Source organism: Acomys minous (assembly GCF_964271855.1).
Source record: "Acomys minous genome assembly, chromosome: 8".
Classification (NCBI taxonomy): Eukaryota; Metazoa; Chordata; class Mammalia; order Rodentia; family Muridae; genus Acomys; species Acomys minous.
This window is the reverse complement of record NC_140489.1, coordinates 104,457,331-104,478,351: the sequence shown is the minus strand read 5'-3', so window position 1 is coordinate 104,478,351 and position 21,021 is coordinate 104,457,331. Positions and strand designations below refer to the sequence as shown.

General features: G+C 46.4%; 1 protein-coding gene across 1 annotated transcript in view; it reads left to right on the top strand.

Moving 5' to 3' along the window:
* Positions 1-21,021, top strand: part of ALK (ALK receptor tyrosine kinase) — a 710,702-nt gene that overhangs the window by 628,400 nt on the left and 61,281 nt on the right. Inside the window, exons 10-11 of the mRNA XM_084791237.1 lie at positions 719-813; positions 981-1,109. Of these exons, the coding sequence (XP_084647363.1) occupies positions 719-813; positions 981-1,109 (224 nt within the window). The remainder of the gene's footprint in view (positions 1-718; positions 814-980; positions 1,110-21,021) is intronic.

Here is a 21,021-nt window from a genome sequence, read left to right as displayed (position 1 = left end):
CTCAGTCTAAAGCTTTCCCCCGACTATAGTCAGGACCTGACCCTCTAAGGCATGAAAAAGCTGGAAAGAAACATAATCTCATTGAGTTACCATCAATACTTCATGACCCACTGAGGCTTGATTACTGTTTCCCTGGGGAAAACAGTCAATCATCTAATATTTAACAAATGCTTGGAAAACAGCAACTGATACTGGACAAAACCCATGATGCTCAGGGCCTCTGTTGTGCAAGAAGTTAACCCTTGAGTTGCCAGTTAATGGGATAGAACCAGGTAAAGGGTCCAGTTGCCAGAAGCAACAGAGGCACTGAGGGGTCCTATATCAGTCGGCGTCATGCAAAAGCACGCTAACATCTGAATATTGACTACATCCCACCCATAGGTGAGCATGAGCAGGATGCCACGCCTACTCATCTCTACCTACCATGATGCCCAGAAAGCAAGAATCTCCCAAGCCCAGAACTCCAAACTGGCTTTAAAGGCCTCACATCTGCCTTAGCCATGATGGCCCACCCCATCAGGAAGAGATGTGCTCTGTCATGGAGGAGTGGCAGTCAGGAAAGGTTGAGCCCCGTCCTCTGACCTATGCTTTGGGATCAGGTAGAGCCCATCAAACTAAACTTGTGCTCAAAAGTCAGCAAGCATGTGCTGGGCACTGAGTCCCAGGACTTGACCTCCCCTCATGCTTCCTAACACACGCTCTTGTTGACATCACACAGGTTCTGGCTGCAGATTGTCACATGGTGGGGTCCAGGATCCAGGGCAACAGTGGCATTTGACAACATCTCCGTCAGCCTCGACTGCTATCTCACCAGTGAGTTTACCCTGGCACTTTGTTCTCCTAACCCAGTGACCCATAGTCTCACCTCTAGACCCCCAAGTCATTAGCCATCTTGCCTCTCCTTCCTTCCTCACTATACCCTCATATCTCTCCCTGGAACTGACTCCACCTAACTTGGCTCTCACTCTTCTCTATTCCAGTCAGTGGTGAGGATAAAGTTCCCCAGAATGCAGCACCCAAATCCAGAAATCTGTTTGAGAAAAACCCACACAAGGAGCCAAAATCTTGGGCAAACATATCAGGACCTACTCCCGGCTTCGACCCTACAGGTAAGGGTTAGTCTTTCCCAGGTTACTTTTCACGTTTAAACAGCATAATTTCTCGCTCCAGAAGGCAGAAGAATGGGCTGCGTTGTGGCCAGGGTGAGCACTGTGGTTAAAAGAAAATGGTTGACCTCCAGGAGAGGCATCATCACCTCTGGTATGGAGCCCTGGGAAAAAGCTGTGCGCGTCTCTCATCACCTAAGCAACAGCAACTACTGAAAGTATACGAAAGAGCAACTTTGCACCTGGGGAACCCCAAAACACAATGGGGAAGCTCAGGCTGTGGCCAGTTGTTATGACACACACCAGTAGGCAAATGCTATAGAGGCGAAGGCGGGAAGACGGTAAGTTTAATGCCACCCTATGTTTCTCCTTCAGGGGCCAAGTGAGATGGCTCAGTCTGTAAAGTGCTTGACATGCAAGCTCTAATACACAGTACCCAGTACCCAGTACCCAGTACCCAGTACCCAGTTCAAATCCCTAGTACCCATGTAAAGAGCCAATGATATTGGCACACACCTATAGTCTCAGCACTGGGCAGATGAAGCCGGGAGGATCCCTGTAGCTTGATTGGCAGCTGGTCTTGCTGAATGGGTGTGCTCTATATTAAGTAAAAGGCCTTGTATTAATAAATAAGGTAGGGTTGTAAAAGAAGGCATCTGACGTCAACCTCTGACCTCTGCATGCATGTTTGTATACATGCACACACACACACACACACACACACACACACACACACACACACGTGTGCACATGCATGCACCAGGGGCTTTAGTTCCTAATCCCCACTCACAAACCCCTGAGGTCCGCAGAGAGTCTGAGAGCTTTGGTACATGAGTAACGGGTACCTCTCCCATGAGAAGCAGGTACAGCACACAGTCCACTGCATCCTGCTGTATGATGAATCTGTAATTTCTACTTACAAGTAGAATCCTGGTTCTATTCAAAGTACACAATCATTAGAGGCTTGTAGCTTCGACGCCTGAATTGTTAGCTCTCCTCTCATTAGCTAAATTTCAGTTTTGCTTCATCTTTGGAAAGAAAGCACAGGCTGCTTGGAATTGCTCCTTACTCCTTATTGATCCCTACCTGATCTGGCCAGCTACCAAGGGGGGGGGTGGTGTCTCCTTCCCTCTCTCCAAAACCTTTCCAACTGTCCCATGGCCTACATGGGAGTGCTTGGGGCACTCAATTTCTCACTAGCTGCCATGGCGCATGGAAATACCTAGCCTGGATGAGAAGTCTTCTGCTTTCTCCATTCAGCATCCCTTCCTGCCACCCACGGCAGGGGACTCACCTATGTTTACTGCCTTGTGACACATTTGTGCAACCTGCAAATCCACAGACTTCGGGAAGGGAGCCACACCTCCCTTGCTAAGCAAGCGAGGTGGCAGCCCTGACCCTGGCCTCACCACCAACAGGAACTCCAGAAACATCTACTAATTGATTGGTAGGCTTCTGGAAGCTTGATCCATCTCTGATGTCCTCAGCCACGCCACTGCAACCCGCATTTAAGGAGCAGCCCACCCTGCCTGAGTCCCGTTCCATTGCCACATAACTCCCGCTGTCCCAGAAAGGATAACTAATAAAGGCCCATTGGCCACTCAGACAAATGAAATCTCGTGGGACCTGGTAAAGGGCCATCACTCCCCACCATCTCCAAACAGAATTAGAAGCAAAAAGCCGCCTGAGCTAAAACACCAGGATGCCCTGCTGAGTAACATAATCTCAAGACGAGACAGGCAACTGGGTGCAGGTCAGAGGGAAGAAGAGGAAATTGGCCCACAGATGTCTAAGAATGACCGCGAACCTCCCTGGGTCACTGCTCTAGGACACTGAATAAGGAGCTGTCATTTTCCCAAGAACCCAGTGCCGCATCAGGAGCTGCTTAGGATGAAAGAAAAGGCACTCAGCTCCCACAACCCTCCCTCCCCTCCTGTGCTCTCGTGCAGGAGGCATTTGTCTCCACCATCACTGGGTCCCTGATCCCATCTCAGTGTGGATCCCGCTAAGTGTGTATTGAGGATGCAGAGGGTATCTGTATGGAAGGCAAGACTTCCTGGTACGAAGGCCCCTGGTCACAGACGTGCCTCCTGAGTGCCTGGACTTAACTCTATGGTCAGGAGGAGCAGGCCTACTTAGCCCAGGACCCACCTGGCTTCCATCCAGACCCAACTTCCGCCCTTGCACATTTCCTTCTGCAACCCACAGGGTGCTCGGCTTCACTGTATAGCCCAGCACCAGGATGGAGCACAAAGAACTTACAGTCTGCAGAGGGCAGGGAGACAAACGAGTTAGCCAGAGCAGGGGAGCGGAGATGGGGTCCTGGAAAGGCAAAGACCGGGGAACGTCCACTCAGTAGTAATCACCCAGCATATACACCGGCGTGGTAGCTCCCTGTACTCATCCCTGTGTGCTCCATGGCAGGGAAGGGGGCTAAGCACTATTGGCTGCTCTGGTGCTTCTGACTCAGGGTAGGAGAGTAGCTGGTGGGCCAGCAAGGCATTGTCTGCAATGTCTGCCTTGATCCAAGCTCAGAGCTTCAGCGTGGGAGGAGAAAGACAGAAAGAGAGGCAAAAGGAGGAGGAAGGAGGGGAAAGGGGGATGGGAAGGAAAGAGGGGGGACGATAAGGGAGTGGAGCGAGCAAAGAGCAGAAAGGGCAGGGAGTGGGACTCAGACAATGCCTGCCCCTGAGCTAGGCTTCTTTTTTTTTTTTTTTAAGTTTCACTTATTTATTTATTTTTAATGTTTTATTAATTTTTTTCATATTACATCTTAGTTGTCAGCCCATCCCTTGTATCCTCCCATTTCTCTCTCCCTCCCGCTTCCCCCCCTCCCCACTCTCCTCCCCTATGTCTGTGACTGAGCTAGGCTTCTTTTACAAGTCGGGCTTGCCCTCCTAACTGCCCAGGGGTAGTTACTTTTACTCCTATTGAAGGGAGAAAAGGAGAGATAGAAGGAAAGCCCATGAGTATGCGGCTGCTAGGAAGGAGTACCAGGGTTTGAACCCAGCCGCTGCTGGCAGAGAGAACTCCAATGAGAGAGAAGCACTGTGTGGGAAGCGGGTAGGGGGACAGTCCCAGATAAGAGCCCCTGTGTGAGCAGTAAACAGCCAGCTCCAGGCCCTGTGACAAAGAATGAAGGCGACAAGATAATAAGATTTCTTCTCCAAAGTTCAGTGCTGTCAGTTTGCACTGAGTTGGAACAGGAGGGGCGGGAGGCATTTCGGCTCTCCTCCAGGCAGTCAGTAAACACAAAAGCCAAACGAAACCGGGGCCCTCCACTGTCAATGCTCTCCCCAAAACTCCTTATGTCCCCACAAAGCATTCAGGCTCACTCTAGGAGACTGAGTAGGGCCAGGGGGAGCCTCCAGCCCAGGGCCAGGGAAAAAGCCTGCCCAGGTGGTGCTTTCTCGGAAGCCTCTGAGTCACTTTAGCTAATCGGATGAAGAAGCTGGAGGAGAAAACGGGGTGGGTATTAAGTCCTGGGAAATTACGTTTGTCAGCTTTGCACATGCAATTACGCTAACCAAATGGTTGGGCTAATGCAATTAGGGCTACAGAGTCAAGTTCTTCTCTTTCTCCCTCTCCTTCCGTGCCTAATTCTCGCCACCTCTATCTCTCTGTCCCTGGTGGTAACAGATGATGCTGCAGCTGAGCAGGTACCTCAAGGCAATCCCACACTCCCTCCCTACGAAGTCCAGTTGAGGATTTGAAAGCTCCAGGGTCCTGTTCCCCTTTCCCCTCTACTATGAGCTCAGCTGTAGAACAGGCAGGAGCAAAAGAAACCCAATGCCACAGTTTTGGAGTTTTGATCCCCCCCCCAAAAAAAAATTACAACCTTGCCTCTTCCAATTCTGGCCATGGGTTTGCTTACCACTTCTAAGTATGCATCTTGAACAAAGAGGGAAAAAAGCAAAGCTGTAGAAGCCTGGGCCAGTGAGATGACTCAGCTAGGAGAGGCACTTCCTGTGCAAACATGATGGCCTCAGCTTGATCCCTGGAACACCCCCCAGGGATGGAAGAAGAGAATCAGCTCCTGAAAGTTAACCTATGACCTGCATAGAAGCAAGGGTGTACACACACACACACACACACACACACACAGACACACAGACACACACACACACACACACACACGCACACACACACACATACACACACAAACACACATAATGATGATTTTGTATATATGTATTTGTCTTTTATATATAATAAATATTTATATGTTCCTGAAATATATATAAATTTAAATATATATGTTTATGTATTCCTCACGGAGGTTCTAGGAGTCAGAACCTCCATGCTCTGTTCTGGCTAGGTCACACTAACCATGGTCCTGGGGCTGTTCAGCCTCACAGGGCCTTTGCATGGTCTCTGCATGCCAGCAAACGCACCAGGGTGGCTCTTAGGGCAGAGGCTCTTGTGAAAACAGGACTGTTGCTCAGCAGTCAAGGTTTATGAGACGGCTCATAAAGTGCTTGCCACAGAGGCATAAGAGCCTGAGTTCCATCTGCAGAACCCACGTTTTAAAAAGCTGGGCACACTGATAACCCCAGAACTGGGGAGGTCCTGGGGCTAGATGGCCAGCCAACCACATCAGATCAGTGAGTGCCTGGCAAAGCAAGATGGAAGGCACCTAAGAAACAGGCTGACCTCTGGCTCCCACACTCATGTACACACATGTGCACATGCATGCACACATGTGCACATGCATCTGTATACACACATGTGCATATGCATAAGTACACACATGTGCACATGCATCTGTATACACACATGTGCATGTGCATCTGTATACACACATGTGCACATGCATAAGTACACACATGTGCATCTGCACATACACATGTATGTGGGGGGGGGGGAGAGTGTGTGTGAAGGTTTAAATCACTCCAGTCTCTTCCTGTTCCCAGCCCCATGACTCCAAGGCTGAAGCAATGTGGAGTAAGGGAGCCATATCTATCCTTGTCCCTTCTCTCCAATTAACTCGTGGCTGAGCTAATGTGCCTGGAAATCATGGTGACAGACTGTCCATCTCCACACGTGTTCCTATGATTCAAGAACAGATGCCAACCCCAATGAGAAAGTTCGATGTGTTTCATACAAATTGATTGGGTCTATTTCTGCTAAATGCATTATCCATTCTCTCAGAACAACTATCAGAGTTAATAGAATTTGTAGCTAGAGCCATTATGTGCCCAGCACACCTTCTGGGGATGACGGCATTGTTGGAAGGGAGTCTTCTCAGGGCCCAGCCCCTCCTTCAGAGCTGTCTTCTCATTCAGTGGGGCGAGGGGAGGTGTCTTTGTGTACCTCAGAGCCTTCTGTACTCAGAACCTACAGGCTGGACCAAGTTCACTATTGGGGCACACTATAATGGCACACCCCACTAGTGAAGCATCTTTTCCCTTCTGATCCTGTTGCCTCTTCCCTTGTTGGTGTTATAGACAACACCCCGACCCCTTGCCAGGCTGGGATGGGAAGGAAGCCAAGTTCCCATCTTTAGCTGTGGATCTTCCCTGGGAACTAGTTTGGGTGGCAGGGAGTCCCAAGGAATGAGAATGTCACGAGACAAGGACAGGAGACCAAGAGGGGCCACTCACCCTGGGGGACACCCATATTAGGATCTTGGGTAAACTCTTGTCGGTAGCAGCTTCCCCATAAATGCCTAATCATTGACCTTCTCAGGGACTTACCCACTCTAGAAACATCCTCACCACATCTTGGTCAGGGCCTCCTGTCTGGGAGAGGCTGCCTATATGTGCTGCCCGTTGAAACCAGAGATCTCTGGGCTCCTGTATACCTGTGAGATATCTGAAATGGGAGGTTAAAAAAAATCTACATTTCTCAAGCCCTTTGGGAATGCCTCATTAGCAACAAAGGTTAGAAGAGACCAGAGGCTACAGATGAGGATCCCCGACCTACAGAAGGTGGTGAGGTGCTGTCAGAGTCATAGAGCATATTTCCAGGTGCCATCTTTCATCAGCAGAGGTCTGGCATCCTACAGCAATAACAGCTACTGTTCTCTGAATGATGCTGGGAGCCAGGAGCTGTGCTGAGCGGTGTGGCTGCCCATCTCACTTGTTGCTGCTATGATATTGGCCCCTTAGAGACTCAGGTTTACAGAGATTAAGTGACTAGCCCTAAATTACACATTTTAAATGGCTTAAAGATCTACTTCTTAAGACTCACATAAAAAGCAACAATTCCTAAGCCATATAATACCTAGAAGAACAAAGCTGGAGTAAAGCGATCTTAGAAGGGTCCCGGTGTTGGAAAGGTCATCTAGGAAGATCTTGCTATTAAGAAACACCCCACATTTGTTGTATTAGTTTTTGCTTAAACAGAATACACCTGCCTCTTCACCAACACGTAAGGCTAAGCAGACAGTACAGCCCCACACACAAGAAGGCCAGTCATTGAAGCTCATTGGCATACCCTCCATGCACCCAGCTTTCACTGGTACACCCCCACTAACACCCACTCACTTGGGGGAGTAACCCTCTAAGGAGTGGTAGGCACAGTGTCATAGGCACAGTCTTTGCCACTCATTCAAAGGCCAGACATTGCCCAGGTCCACTTCCCTGATTTTGAATCCCGTGCTGTTGGTCCTGTCTTTTCCTGGTTTTTAGTTTATCACCTGTTTAGAATAATCATAATAGTTGTTGTGTATAAAATGCCTGTTGTAATAAGGCTCAGGGGCTCCTAGTCAATATACAGGTTTAGCACCCTCTGGGTTAACGAGTCCCTCTTTATTCGGCTGTGAGGAAAAGAGGTGATTCATGATTCTCATTCTTGAGATCAACAAGTTGCTTTCAGTGGAAGAGGCTTTGCATGCTGGGGTAGCCAGTCAACACCCCCAGGTGGCGGCCAACTCTAATGACCAGGGTCTGCTTGGTGCCCAAGGAAGGGAACCTGATGACAGTGATTGCATGAAACTAAAGACTGGGTTCAAAGCATCCTGCTCACCAGAAGGAGCTTCTCTGTGTATTCTGCACATCTGAGCTCTGGCTCGTGTCTATACAGCAAGCCCCACCATTGCAGACCGCCACTCCACCCCCTGCATCCCGCAGGCTTCCAGTGTGCTCAGACAGTACTGCAGATAGTAAGGCCACGCAGCGTCTCTCCCTCATTTTGTGCTTGAAGACCTCTGAGGATGGACAGTGCTTGAGAAAGAAATATAGCATAGTTGTGCTGTGTGTGTGGCTCTGTGTGTGTGTGTGTGTGTGTGTGTGTGTGTGTGTGTGTGTGTGTACGTGTGCGTGTGCATGTGGATACATGAATTTGGTTCACGTGGATGTGGGTTCATGACTTCACAACAAACATGTGTGGAAGCCAGAGGACAACCGCAGGTGTCAGCCCCGGGCACCTTCCTCTGATTTTTGAGAGAAGATCTCTCATTGGCCTGGAACTTCACCAATGTAGACCAGGCCTGTGAACTTACCAAGATCCACCACTCTCCACCTCCTCTCTCGGGATCATGGTATTACAGGCACGCACCACCACATCTGGCTTTTGCGAACATAGATTCTGTGGGTGTGGCCTCACATGATTACGCTTCCTAGACAAGTACTTTACCAAATGAACCACTTCCTCAGACCCCAGATAATGCAGTTCTTAAGCACAGAATGTTGGGTCTAAATCCTAGCGATGCTGGCCACTTTAGGCAACGTCCTTCTCCTTCTGCCTCACCTGTTTTTATAAGTCTAGGAGTATTACTCCACAGCAAAAGAGCTTGCTTCGTGGCTTCAGGTCCTCAGAATCCACATTAAAGCCGGGGAGGTGTGGCAGCCCACATGTAATCCCAGCATCTGGAGGTAGAGAATCTAGAAGCAAGCTGGCCAGCTAGACCAACCAAAATAGTGAGCCTCATGCCCAGCCTCGGTAGATAGTCTCATGTCAACCTCAGATCCCCACACACGTGTGGTCAAATGTGCAGATCCAACCCACAAACATACCAAGCATACTTATGAATTAGTTTTCTTTTTACATTATTAGCAGTAATATCACATAGGTTTTCCATAAGGACCACGTAAGTTAATACATGTCAAAGGTTCAGAAGGGTGTCCGAACCCTAGTGAGCCTTTCTTACTTTTTCTACCCTAGGATTGAGGAAAGTGGGGCCTCAAAAGGTAAATGATTCACCCTATCATTTCTCTACAGGGTCAGGGTGCACCCATGCCTCTCAGAGTGATGGGAAATACTACCCAACTGCCGACAGGCATCAAGGCAGAAGGCTTTTTTCATCAGCTGTTTTCTTTTTCCATTCAGGGGGCCTCAGTTCCTCATTTAGTGCACAAGGTAACACTGCCTCCCCTGAAACCCAGTCCTGGAAGAGCCTGTGTTTTCAATGGCTCAAACCTTCACTGGGCACCGACACTGTGCTAAGGCCTGTGGCTGGGAACAAGCCAAGCACTGCTCTTGAAGACTGTATCACCGGAGCTGGTCCGCACAGGCCCCATAGCAAACCACTGTTCCAATATAGTATTAGGGCAAGTGTCTCGCCACCACTACGCAGTTCTGACATCATCCTGCCCCAGATGGTGCATTGCACATTATCCTGAACCAATCAACTTTTTCCTCTAAGAAACCCAGTTCCTAGAAAGCAGATCCTCAAGTCAGATACAGTGGCACTTGCCTGTGATCGCAGCACTTGGGCGGCAGAGGTCACCCTCCCGGATAGAGTGAGTTTGAGCTTAGGCTACATGACACCCTGTGTTTAAAAGAAGGAGAAGAAAAAGGCGGAAGAAGAGAAGAGAGCAAACGGGCAGGATTTCCATGCTGCCACTTTAGGAGCCACGCACACTCCACCTGACAGGTCCCAGTGAGGCCTTGGTCCGATACTTTGGAGTGGGAAAATTATGAGCTCCTAGCAAAATACTTAAGGTATATCAGGGCCGAGGCAGCCGCTCCAAGCAGCAGTCAGGAGGCACCATCCTCTCTCCCAGCTGGCTTTGAGAAAGCACGTTGTTTTCCCCATTTGTTTCAGTGACAGGTTACATAAGTGGGAGACAATAAACGATCCAAGAGCTTTGGGCTCAGCGTGCCTTGATTAAGATCATTTAGCTCACGACTGGCAGAACACAAAGGCCCTACATCAGTGCACAGTAAGGGCTTGTTTAGGAAGTCCATTTTAATCATCATTTTCCTCTCAGACTCGCTGCCTCGGCCTGGAGCCCACCCCTGCGTCCCCTTCTCTTGTTACACTAAAGCTGCAGTGACCTTTACAGAAAAGTGTTGTATTTTGCAATTTCATCTGGGCCAGGAGGTAGACTGCACAGCTCTGGGACAAACACCAAGGTGTCTTCCCTGCCTGCCAAACGCCAACTAGAACCTCCTTCAGCATTGCTGAGGCACAGAGAAGCTGAGAGGAGAGAACAGAACTCAGGCCAGGCAGGGCCTCCCTGAGGGGAACGGACTGACACAAAAGCCTTGCTGTGGGCGCGGGACTTTGTGAGGATGACCCAGTACTTTGAAGCCAAGTGCTGTTGAGTGTATCAGCCTTAGACAGCACACATGTGTCACTGCCTGTGAGGAGGAAGCCAGCTCAGGTCAGCTCTGTGGAGACCTCATCGGAAAGCTTGGCTGGGGAAGGAGTCTCATCCAATCCCACCAGGTTGCTGACAGTTTCCTGGAAGGTGGGGTTGAGAACCCTAGTTCCTAACCATCCAGAGGCCACCATCAGTGCCTGCTCACCTTGGCAGCTTGCCTCCTTAATGTGGGATGGGCGGGGAAAGACAAATGGGAGGGAAGAAAAGAATCTGCCAGCAAGACAGGAGTTGTAATCTTGAAAATAGCATCCTACCACCTTTGTATATTCTGCTGGTAAGAGAGCTCAGGGTCTCACTCACCCTCAAAGGAAGAGGGTTACACAGGTGTGAACCTCTGATGGAGACCAGCTCAAAACCACCTACAGTGTCGTTCATGGTAGAGCAGGCACACCTGAGAGCACACTGACAGAATTCCTAGGCTCTGCCCCAAAAGTGTCTGTTAGCATTCTGTGGCATTTACTTATGCCCAAAGTACCTCCTGAGTGCCACACAACACCAGGAGGGTGGGCAGGCAAAGAGGTCCAAATACCAAGGCTCTTTCTCAGAGATGCTTGTTGTAGTGAGAAAATAAGAGCATTTCTAGCAGATGATCAAGGATATAAAACAAAATATTCATATGAAATGTTTTGATACTGTTAACTTTGTTAATGAAATGTAAAACCAAAATTACTGGGCAAATTTATGACTATGGGCTGCATACTGTGTGTGTGTGTGTGTGTGTGTGTGTGTGTTTGTGTGTGAATTCTGTGTGCATGTACTTTTACTTTTTTTTCTAAAATTCCAAGAAAATTCTAGCTTCTTGCCACTAAAATCTAACAAATTTTCCACTTTGCTTTTGTTTCAAGGCAGGGTTTCTCTATGTAGCCTTGGCTGTCTTGGACTTGCTTTGTAGACCAGGCTAGCCTTGAACTCACAGATATCCGCCTGCCTCTGCCTCTCCGAGGGCTGGGATTACAGGTGTGTGTCACTGTGCCCGACTCTAACCAATTTTTTTAAGTCAAGAGGGAAGAGTATTGTGCATTTAGAGTCCATTAAATCAATGACCTATTTTCAAATACAAGTATTACATTTATTTGTGGGGGGAGTCCTAAAGGATTGCCCCATATGAACCTTCTCATCAAAATTGATTGACAGAGGGTCTGTGGTCTTCCAAAACTTGTCCAGATCTTAGAAATTATGGAAACGCCTGAATTTTCTCCATGATTTTTTCTCCAAATAAATCCCAGGTGACTGGACCAGAAAAGCCTGATTTGTTTTTAAGAGTGGATATTGACTGTGAGTTCACAAGAAGGTGAAAGCAAATCTGCTCATCTAATTATTATTGTTTTAGTAAGTGACTGGCAGGTTTAATGATCATACTCTAGGACTAATGTTAGCGTGTAAAGAAAATAAGGCAGAGCTCTGGGTTATCTAGCACCCTGCCTGAGGATCAATAGCAAAGCCTCCACATTATTCAGTACAGTGACCTATGAAAGAGGATGATTCCTTTCCTCCCAACCAGCCTTATGACTCTGCTCCATCTAACAAGTCCATTCTGCCCATCAAATGGTCTGGCCCATCAGCCACTGGGTGAGTGGTAGAGCCCACTGCTTAAGGCTTCATACCGCAGGGCGTTCTCAAAGGTGGCATGTTGGTTATGTATATGTCTGGATATGTATGAGTGTATGTACACTTGCTTGAGTGTACTGGGGTGGAGGTGAGGTCCTAAAGAGACCTACCTTCTTTCAGTTGTGGGCAATAAACAAAGCTTCTAGCAAGCGTATAGATAGACTATATGCCATATAGAACCCACGCAGCTGGCTGGCCTCTGTTGTTGTACACTTGCATAGAAGCTAAGAGCCAAAGTCTAGGGCCCCTCAGTGTTCATGATCTCTCCCTTTTAGACACTCAAATGGGCGTGGGAGCAGGGATGGGACCTGTTCTCTTCTTTCTGTTGTGTTTGTTTCCATTTTGGGTTTCATCTCACAAAGACCCATGTGCCATGTTCTGTGTGTCTAGCACTGTCTTAGACTCTGGACATAAGGCCATGAATGGAGGACACCTAATCCAACTAGCAAGACCACGCTAGTATCTAGATTTCTTTTCCAACAGTCACATGCTAAGGAGGAAAGAAAGCCAGCTAAGGGACAGAAGCAACAATGGCAGGCGACTGTGGTATGTGTACATGTGTACTAAGTAAGTACTAAGTAAGAAAATTTCAGGGTACTTCAAGTGTGTCAGGACAATCTTTTTGTTTAGTAATGTTGGGGTCCAAGGCTTTAAATCTAGGCATGCAGCCTAGGGAAAGATTTTTGGCTCTTAACTTCTGTTTAAGCTTAGAATAATAGAAGTCAGCTAACTAACCAAGTTCTCATAGTCTATCTGTATGCTTCCTAGAAGCTGCTTTGTTTCTAGCCCATGACTGAAAGGGGGAGGACCTCCCTAGGATCCCACCTTTACCCCAGTAGACACTCACGCCAAGTGTACATACATACCCAAACATAGCATGGTTCTCTACGAACCAGCAACTCATAAGGCCTAAAGGTCTTGATTGTGACATGTGACATATGCCAAGACACAGCAGAAGGTGGATAGGAATATAGGAGGAGCCTTTCTGAGCAATCTAGGACAATGGACTGTCTCTGGTGGCTGTTTGTCCACCAAGGAAGCCATGGGCCAGTTTCTAAGGAAAACGTAGGAACCCTGTCTCATCTTGTTGATGTTATTGTTTAAAGCCTTTTAGTGAGACTCTCAGGTCAGTGGTGTTTTCACTGCAAGTGAATAGAGCCCTTGATCTAGGATACTCTACAAACCAGGACCCATCAAAAATTTAAAATAAAAATAAAACACAATAAAAATAATATCACAAGTAACTGTTGATGTCTATTCAAGGGCCCTATAGTTCAAAGGCCTGTTGTTAGTTCAGTACCTAGTGATGTCACAACTCGCTTCTCTGTGGCCTTTCCCTCATACTTGTCACCTCATGATTCTCAAATGTCCATGGTAGCTCCGGTCAACATGCTTGCACTGCAGGAGGGGTGAAAGAAAAGCCATGTCTTCTCGCCTCTAACCGTCCAGCCTTACACATGTCTCTCTGTGCTTTGAACATTCAGGCCTAATGTTCTCTCACTGGTTTCCTCTCTACCCTTGGTGTTGGGGTGCCTCACCCCTCTTGTGGGTCTCCATCTGTCTTGGAAGATCTGAGACCCAGACCTGGCAGTCGGAACTTTCTGTGTTTTGTGTTTGTGTCTTCCTTGCCAGTTGGGCTGCCTATCTGTACCTGCCTGCCCATCCTCCAGCAGGGTCATGATCTCACCAGCCGGAAAGGGTTTCGGGAAGCTATAAGTCAGGGCCACACACGCAGCAAAGCTCTAAGTGCTGAGTCATTAAGGCATGTCTTCCAACACTGCACTCTCTCAATAGATACAGAGAACTCTGGTGACATATCCCCGACGATGGTGCACCAACCAAGTCTTGACCTACAGGAACTTAGCAGGGCAGAGGACTGGGGTGTCCCCTGTGTGGGGACAGAGCCAGTATTTGAGCCACCATCACTTTCCACTTAAGCCTTGCCACCAAATCCATTATGTATAACCTGCAGATGGCTGAGCCCACAGTACCCATGTCAATATCAAATACTTTATTAGCCCAGCGCTGGCCTAAAGCCAGCTTGGGAATAACTGAATTAGCCCCAAAGCCTCCCTTAACTTAATTTTTACAGCTCTGCTTTCAGAATAGTGAGTTGGGGTTTTTGTTTTGTTTTATTTTTTTGTTTTCTCCCAGTGACCTTTCTCTTCTCCCGTGTGTGACTGAGTTTCCCTCAGGGAGCAGGGGGTAGCTGAGAACACAAAGCAGCAGCCATCACAGGCACCATTAAGTTCCTGCAGATTGCTTGGGTGTCGGAGCTGTTTAGGGTAATTCAATCCTGAAAGCAGCTTTTATCTCAACAGCCCTGACTTGCTGCCTGCTGATGGGGAGGCCCCTCTCTAAGGAGAGGTGTCATGGCTCCCCACAGCAGGGGATTCGTGCCTCTACTCTCTGTCCTGGGATACTTCAGTATTATAGGCATCTGATCTGTCTGGAGAAACTGCATATGGAGTAAAATTCCAGTAAGAGAACACAGCAAAGCAGGGCCGGGGTCATCACCGCAGCTGTTACTGCCTAAACCCTCCATTAACAAAGGACAATGGCCCAAGAGCTTTGTATGAATGAACAAGAGTTGGGTTGTCAGGGACATAGCATAGGTGCACATATAAGCATGTACACTCATGGGGCATGCGTGTATGTACAAACAAATAATTCCCATAAAAACAAACTAGAAACAGCAGCGATGAAGCTTCATGCAGAAACTGTGAGACCGTGTGGAAGGGCAGCACTACCCTTCCTCACTCAGTCTCAGGCTCGCTGGGTCATCCCAGGCTTAGTGTCTGACTTTTCACATGATTCATTCTCTTACCAGATGAAAGCAACCACCCTTTTCTCTTCCCTTCCTGTCGGCCTAACATGATAGCAAAACTAAAGCTCACTGGAAGGTGGAGATGCTATTCAAATGGACTATAATTAAATATGCTGCGGGTGAAGCCAAGTGCCTTTAATGCTAAAGGCGTTCCAAACCGTGCCAGCTCAGAACCACGGGAACACCCTCGTACCTGGAGTTAGACTGTCCCTACTTCCCACCACCCACCAAATATGAAAACCAACATGGAAGTAATTTCCAAAAGTCTGAGATAACAGTCTAACTGCGGAAGGCGGAGGTCCCCTCCCACACCCTTGAGATCGGATACAATATAAAACAAAACACAGGAGAACACGCTGGAGGTCTAAGGGGAAAAAAGAGAGAGAGAGAGAGAGAGAAGAAAAACAAAGCCATATAAAATATTTGTACCGGGGACCATTTAGTGAAAGGTCAGATAACCCTGAACAACTCATTAAACCTAGGTAGCACTGCCAAGCTAAGGTTAAATTGTACTTAGTGGGGAGTATCCAATAAAAGAAAATCATGGTGTAGCAGCAGGTTCAAGGCCATGGTCCTTGGAGATATCCCTGAGGCAAAATGGAACGCCTGCTGCCAAAGACAAGCGCCGTGATCAAGGGCTCTGACAAGGAAGGTGCACTGCAGCGCTGGCCCTTGCAGATGCGCTGTGCTGTCCGTGTCTTGTTTTTTCAAAGATTCTAGGAGAAAGGCAGTGATGGTGGTGAGAAAATAATTGGTTTGATATCTAGTTTTGTTTTCGATCTCTCTAAATCCTTACATAAAAATGGAACTTAAATCAAATCCCGAAACCTTCAGACAACAAAAGGATGACAAATTAATTCTCTTCCAAAATCCTCAAAATAGGAGTGAACGGAGACAAAGCAGCTACCCATGTAATAACCCCCAGATCTGAGTAGTACATGGCTGGGAGAGAACGAAGAGGAAATGGCTGAAGGCTGAGCTAAGAGAGTTTAAGGTGCCATGGGGTATGAGTACAGGGGCACAAGTAAACTCTGAAAGAGCCGGTGTGGTGCGGCCACCACACCTCCACCTCCCAGGAAAGTGTCCATGATGAGAAGAAACTTCTGGGGGGTGAAATAAATGTGGAGTAGGGCAAGGATAGTGGACCAAAAAGTAGGAGAATTCCGAGTACGTGAGGGCAAATCAGAGACCTCAGAGAGCCAGCTGTGTGTCCTTGCGTAACACGTCATCACAGAGGGAGCTCTAGAAAGCCAGAGAAGCCCCTGAGTCCGATGGTTTGGGAAAACTATAAAATGCAGAGCAAGAACGTTCCAGGATTACAACTGAAGGGAAGAAAATGCAGAGAACAGAACAAAGACCCGCTGCTGGAGTAAGTCACAGCTGTATGATTCTGTTTCAAAGGGAGCCAGCCTACTTAGGCAATGATACAAGGTATAAGAAAATAACATTAATGCCCCCCCCTTTCCTGTAAGGAAAGCCGAGGAATCAGGTGTTAAACCCCAGGAAAAGACTGAAACAAGTTTGCATCAAAGAAATACTAATATGGACTGAGGAGTAAAGACAATAGCTCATTCCTTGCTCAAAAGGAGAAAGCTGGAAGGTGGCTTCCAGAAAATCAGAAAGATAAGAAGCAGCTCCAACAGGCGAAGGAGGAGGAGGAGGAGAAGGAGAAGGAGAAGGAGAAGGAGAAGGAGAAGAAGAAGAAGAAGAAGAAGAAGAAGAAGAAGAAGAAGAAGAAGAAGAAGAAGAAGAAGAAGAAAGAAGAAAGAAAAAGAAAGCCCTAGAAGGGTGAAGCACTGAGCATGAAATGCCTAAGGTTCCCAGACAGACAGAGAGGCCAGGCCTATCAGATCTGCTTATTAAAGGGTGCACAGTATATGGAAGGAGACAGACCCCGGCGGAGCATCCCAAACCCATTCTTGTGACATTTCTGAGCTTTAAAGAAAAAAAGAGACTTTGGCCACCAAAAAGAAAATTTTAAATATTAGGTTTCAAAAAACACTAACATGTTATATCATAAGAAGATAAAGAAGCATGTTGATAGGCCACAGGGGAAAAGAGTATTAATATAGTTTTTAAAGTCCGTGAACACTTCTGCCTCGCCCATTCTTTACTGTTAGAAAGGGTTGGGTTTCACTGTGCCATTTTTTTCAAACCACATGTGGTTTGGTTTGTTTGTTTGTTTGTTTGTTTTCTTCACCATCCCCACTTCCTCCCTCTTACACTCACACCTTCTCTGCTTCCTATTTCTTCAGAATCAACTTAAAACTTAAAATTTCAGACAATAAAAATAACTAAAGAAAATCAAAATGAGGAAGACTATGCACAGTAAATACATAGAGCCTACAGAAGTGAGGCTAAGTAAGGGCTGAAAGGAAAGTGTTTTACATTATCTGCCCAGTCAGGGGAGACGCATACAACCTAAAAGAGGTCTGGAGAGATGGTTCAGCAGTTAAGAGCTTTGAACTAAGCAGCTCACAATCACCTATAACTCCAGCTCCAGAAAATTGTATACCCTCTGCTGGCCTCTTTAGGCACCTGCGTGCGCGTGCGCACACACACACACACACACACACACACACACACACACACACACACACACACATTGGGGGGGGCAGTGAGAGAGAGACAGGAGAGACAGGAGAGACAGAGAGACAGAAAGAGAGAGAGACAGGCAGACAGACAGACAGACAGACAGACAGACAGACAGACAGACAGAGACCGACAGACAGACAGTGACAGAAACAGAGACAGAGACAGAGACAGAGAAGAGACTAGATAGATGCCTTAATTTTTTTTTAACTATAGAAATGGTGAAACATAAGCAAAACAAAACTTTGAATTGCTCCAGTGTCTCTATTCATGATGGTGGCAATAACATAAATACCATCCCTCTGTAAGTAAGGAAAGGTAAATTAATCATTTCAGGGTATTCTAGATCCATTACCATGTTATCAAGGAACATTATTCTCAATGTGGAGAAAAATATACAGATGTAATACAGAAGAGGCTAAATAAAAAGAAATAAAAAGCCATCCCGAATGTGAAATGGAAATTTTTCATATGAACTCGGGCAGTGTACTCACATCTGGGTCATCTGCGTGTATTTGTACCAGTGCACATATATGACCATGTGTGCTCCCCAGCTCCATCACTAGATAAACCAGGACACAGTCCCTATATCAATACCATGGAGCTGTCTTAGAGCTCAGATTTTGTGCTTAAAATATCTTTTGTCACTAAAGGATATTGGGGCTTATAGGAAAAGATCTGTCCCCAGGACTGGATAAGGAAGGTTTTGTCATACATATAGCAAGGGCTTTTTAAAAATGTTGTTTACTGGTGTGTGCTTGTATAGCATTTCCTAAGCAATTTCTTTCTAGGATAGCGTATGTTTTGCCATATTTGCACACATCCCCTTAACCTCCCCCTTTCTCCTCCCCACTGTCTCCTGCTGCTGCTGTCCTCTCCTCACATAGGCCCTTTACTCTTGTGTTACATATGAGCATTAACACATATGGATGTATGTTAATATGCATGCATGTATGTATTGATGTATGTATAAAATCTAGGATCCAGAAATGAGAGAAAACATGTGATATTAGTTTTTCTGAGTTTGGCATGATTGGATTAATGGGATGATCTCCAGTTGCACCCAGCAAATGACATCATTTCATTCATCTTCATAGCTGACTAAAACACCATTGTGAGTATAATATACCACGTTTGGTGATGCTTTTACATTTAATTCAAACATATTTACATCAACCCCCACCTCCTTTCCATCCTATTTCTCTCATGTCTGCCCCAGTCCACTCCCTCCCCAGACTCCCAACTTGCTCTCCCTTCATTGTTGTTGTTAATAAATATATATAAATAAATGCATAAATACAGTGTGTAGAACCCCATGCAGTGATACCCACTCCTATGTGTTTCTGGGGTGACCACCTGCTATTAGACATCTAATCGGGGACTCAACCCAGGGGAATACTAATCCTCCCTTTCTCAGCAGTTGTTAATCATCTGTAGCTCTTCATCTTTAGGAGTCAGGGGTGATGAGGTGTCTAATCTACGCTGAGCTATCAACAGCTGCTGGAATTGTCCAGGTCTCAAGCCATGTTGTTATGGATGTAGCTTCCCTGCTATAGTTAGGAGGCAGAGTCTCGCTGTAGACTTTCTGGCCTGCCAGCCCTTACACTCATTCCAACTTCCTCGCCCTCTGTGTTCCCTGAGCCTTAGTTGTCAGGGTTGTATTGTGTTGTAGATAGATTACGTGAGGCGTGCACTCCGCAGTCCACAGTCAAGTGTTCTCATTCTGATCAGCTGTGGATTTGTGTCACAGTCTTCTACTGCAAAAAGAAATTTTTTAAAAAGCGAGTTATACCTATCTATGGGTGTAAGGATGTTATAAGAACAGTTAAAGATTATACTGGTTTAGGAAATTGATAGTAACAGGTTCTCCTCTAAGATGTATGACCTTGATGGGATTGCAAATTAGTACAGACCATGTGGAAATTAGCCCACCAACAGTGAATAGGGGTTTCCTTTGCCCTGATCCTCACCAGCATCTGTTGTTGGTTGTTTTTCTTCATCTTAGCCATTATGACGAGAGTGAGACTGTTTTAATTTGCATTTCCCTAATTGATAAGGGTGATGGGCCCTTTTTGAGATATTTATTTCTTCTTTTGAGAACTCTCTGGTCAGAACCATAGCTCATTTTTTTTAATTGGGTTGTTTGTTTCCTTGACTCTTTGAGGATTTTTTGAGTTCTTTATATATCCCTGATATTATTCTGTCCGATATGTAGCTGAAAAGGTTCTCTCCCCTTCTACAGGCTTCCTCTTCACTCGACTGTTTCCTTAGCCTTTCAAAAGGCTTTTAGTTTTATGAAATCCCATTTATCAGTTATGGACCTTAATTCCTGGGCAGATGGAGCCCTATTGGGAAAGTCCTCCCTTATTCTCAATATAATGTAGAAACTAGTATGCTTTCTTCTAGTAGTTTCAGATTCCCCATTGAGGTCTTTGGTTTATTTGGAGTTAGCTAACTTCTGTGAAGGGTGATAGAAATGAGTCTAATTTCATTCCTCTACATCATGGCCACATCTTTTTCATTCATTCTGCTCCTGACGGGCACCTTGATTGTTGTGACTAGTACTGGGTGTGCAAATATCTCTGGTGTGTTGGCTTCAAGTCCTCTGAGTATATCCCCAATAATGCTGTAGCTGAGTCTTATAGTAGATCTAATGTTAGTTTCTTGAGGAGCCTCTGTACTGGTTTCCATGGTGACTGAACTAATCTACAGTCTCACCGGGAGTGTATGAGGCTTCCTTTGTCCCCACATCCTCACCGCCATTGGTTCTTGATTTCTTTGACAGCCATTCTCACTAGAGTGAGGCAGAATGTCAGTGGGGTTTTAATTTGGACTGCCTATGGATGTTAAATATTTTTCATGTTTCTTCACCATTTACATTTAGTGTCTTAAGAAATATGTGCTCATTTCATTTGCTCATGAATTGATGGATGCTTAAGTTGTTGTGGGGGCTTTGTTGTATTTTAGGGGCTTCATTTTTAGTGCTTAGGATTTTTAGTTCTTTATGTGCTTTGGATAGTAATCCTTTGTCAAATATGTAAGAAGCAAATATTTTTCTCTCATGTTCTAGGCTCTTTGCTAAGATTAAATGTTTCCATCCCATTTGTCAGTCTTTGCCATCACTTCCCGAGATATTGGAGTCCTTCTGAGAATGTCTTTGCCTATGCCTGTGTCTTGATGAGCTTTCCATGTTTATTTCTAATACAAGGAAGCCTGACGTGTCTTCTACAGTCATATAAAAAGATTCCAGCCGCTCCCACTGACCAAAGACATGACAGTTTGAGCTTCCAAAGGATACTAATGATCATGATTAATCAAAAATCAAAAAATACATTTA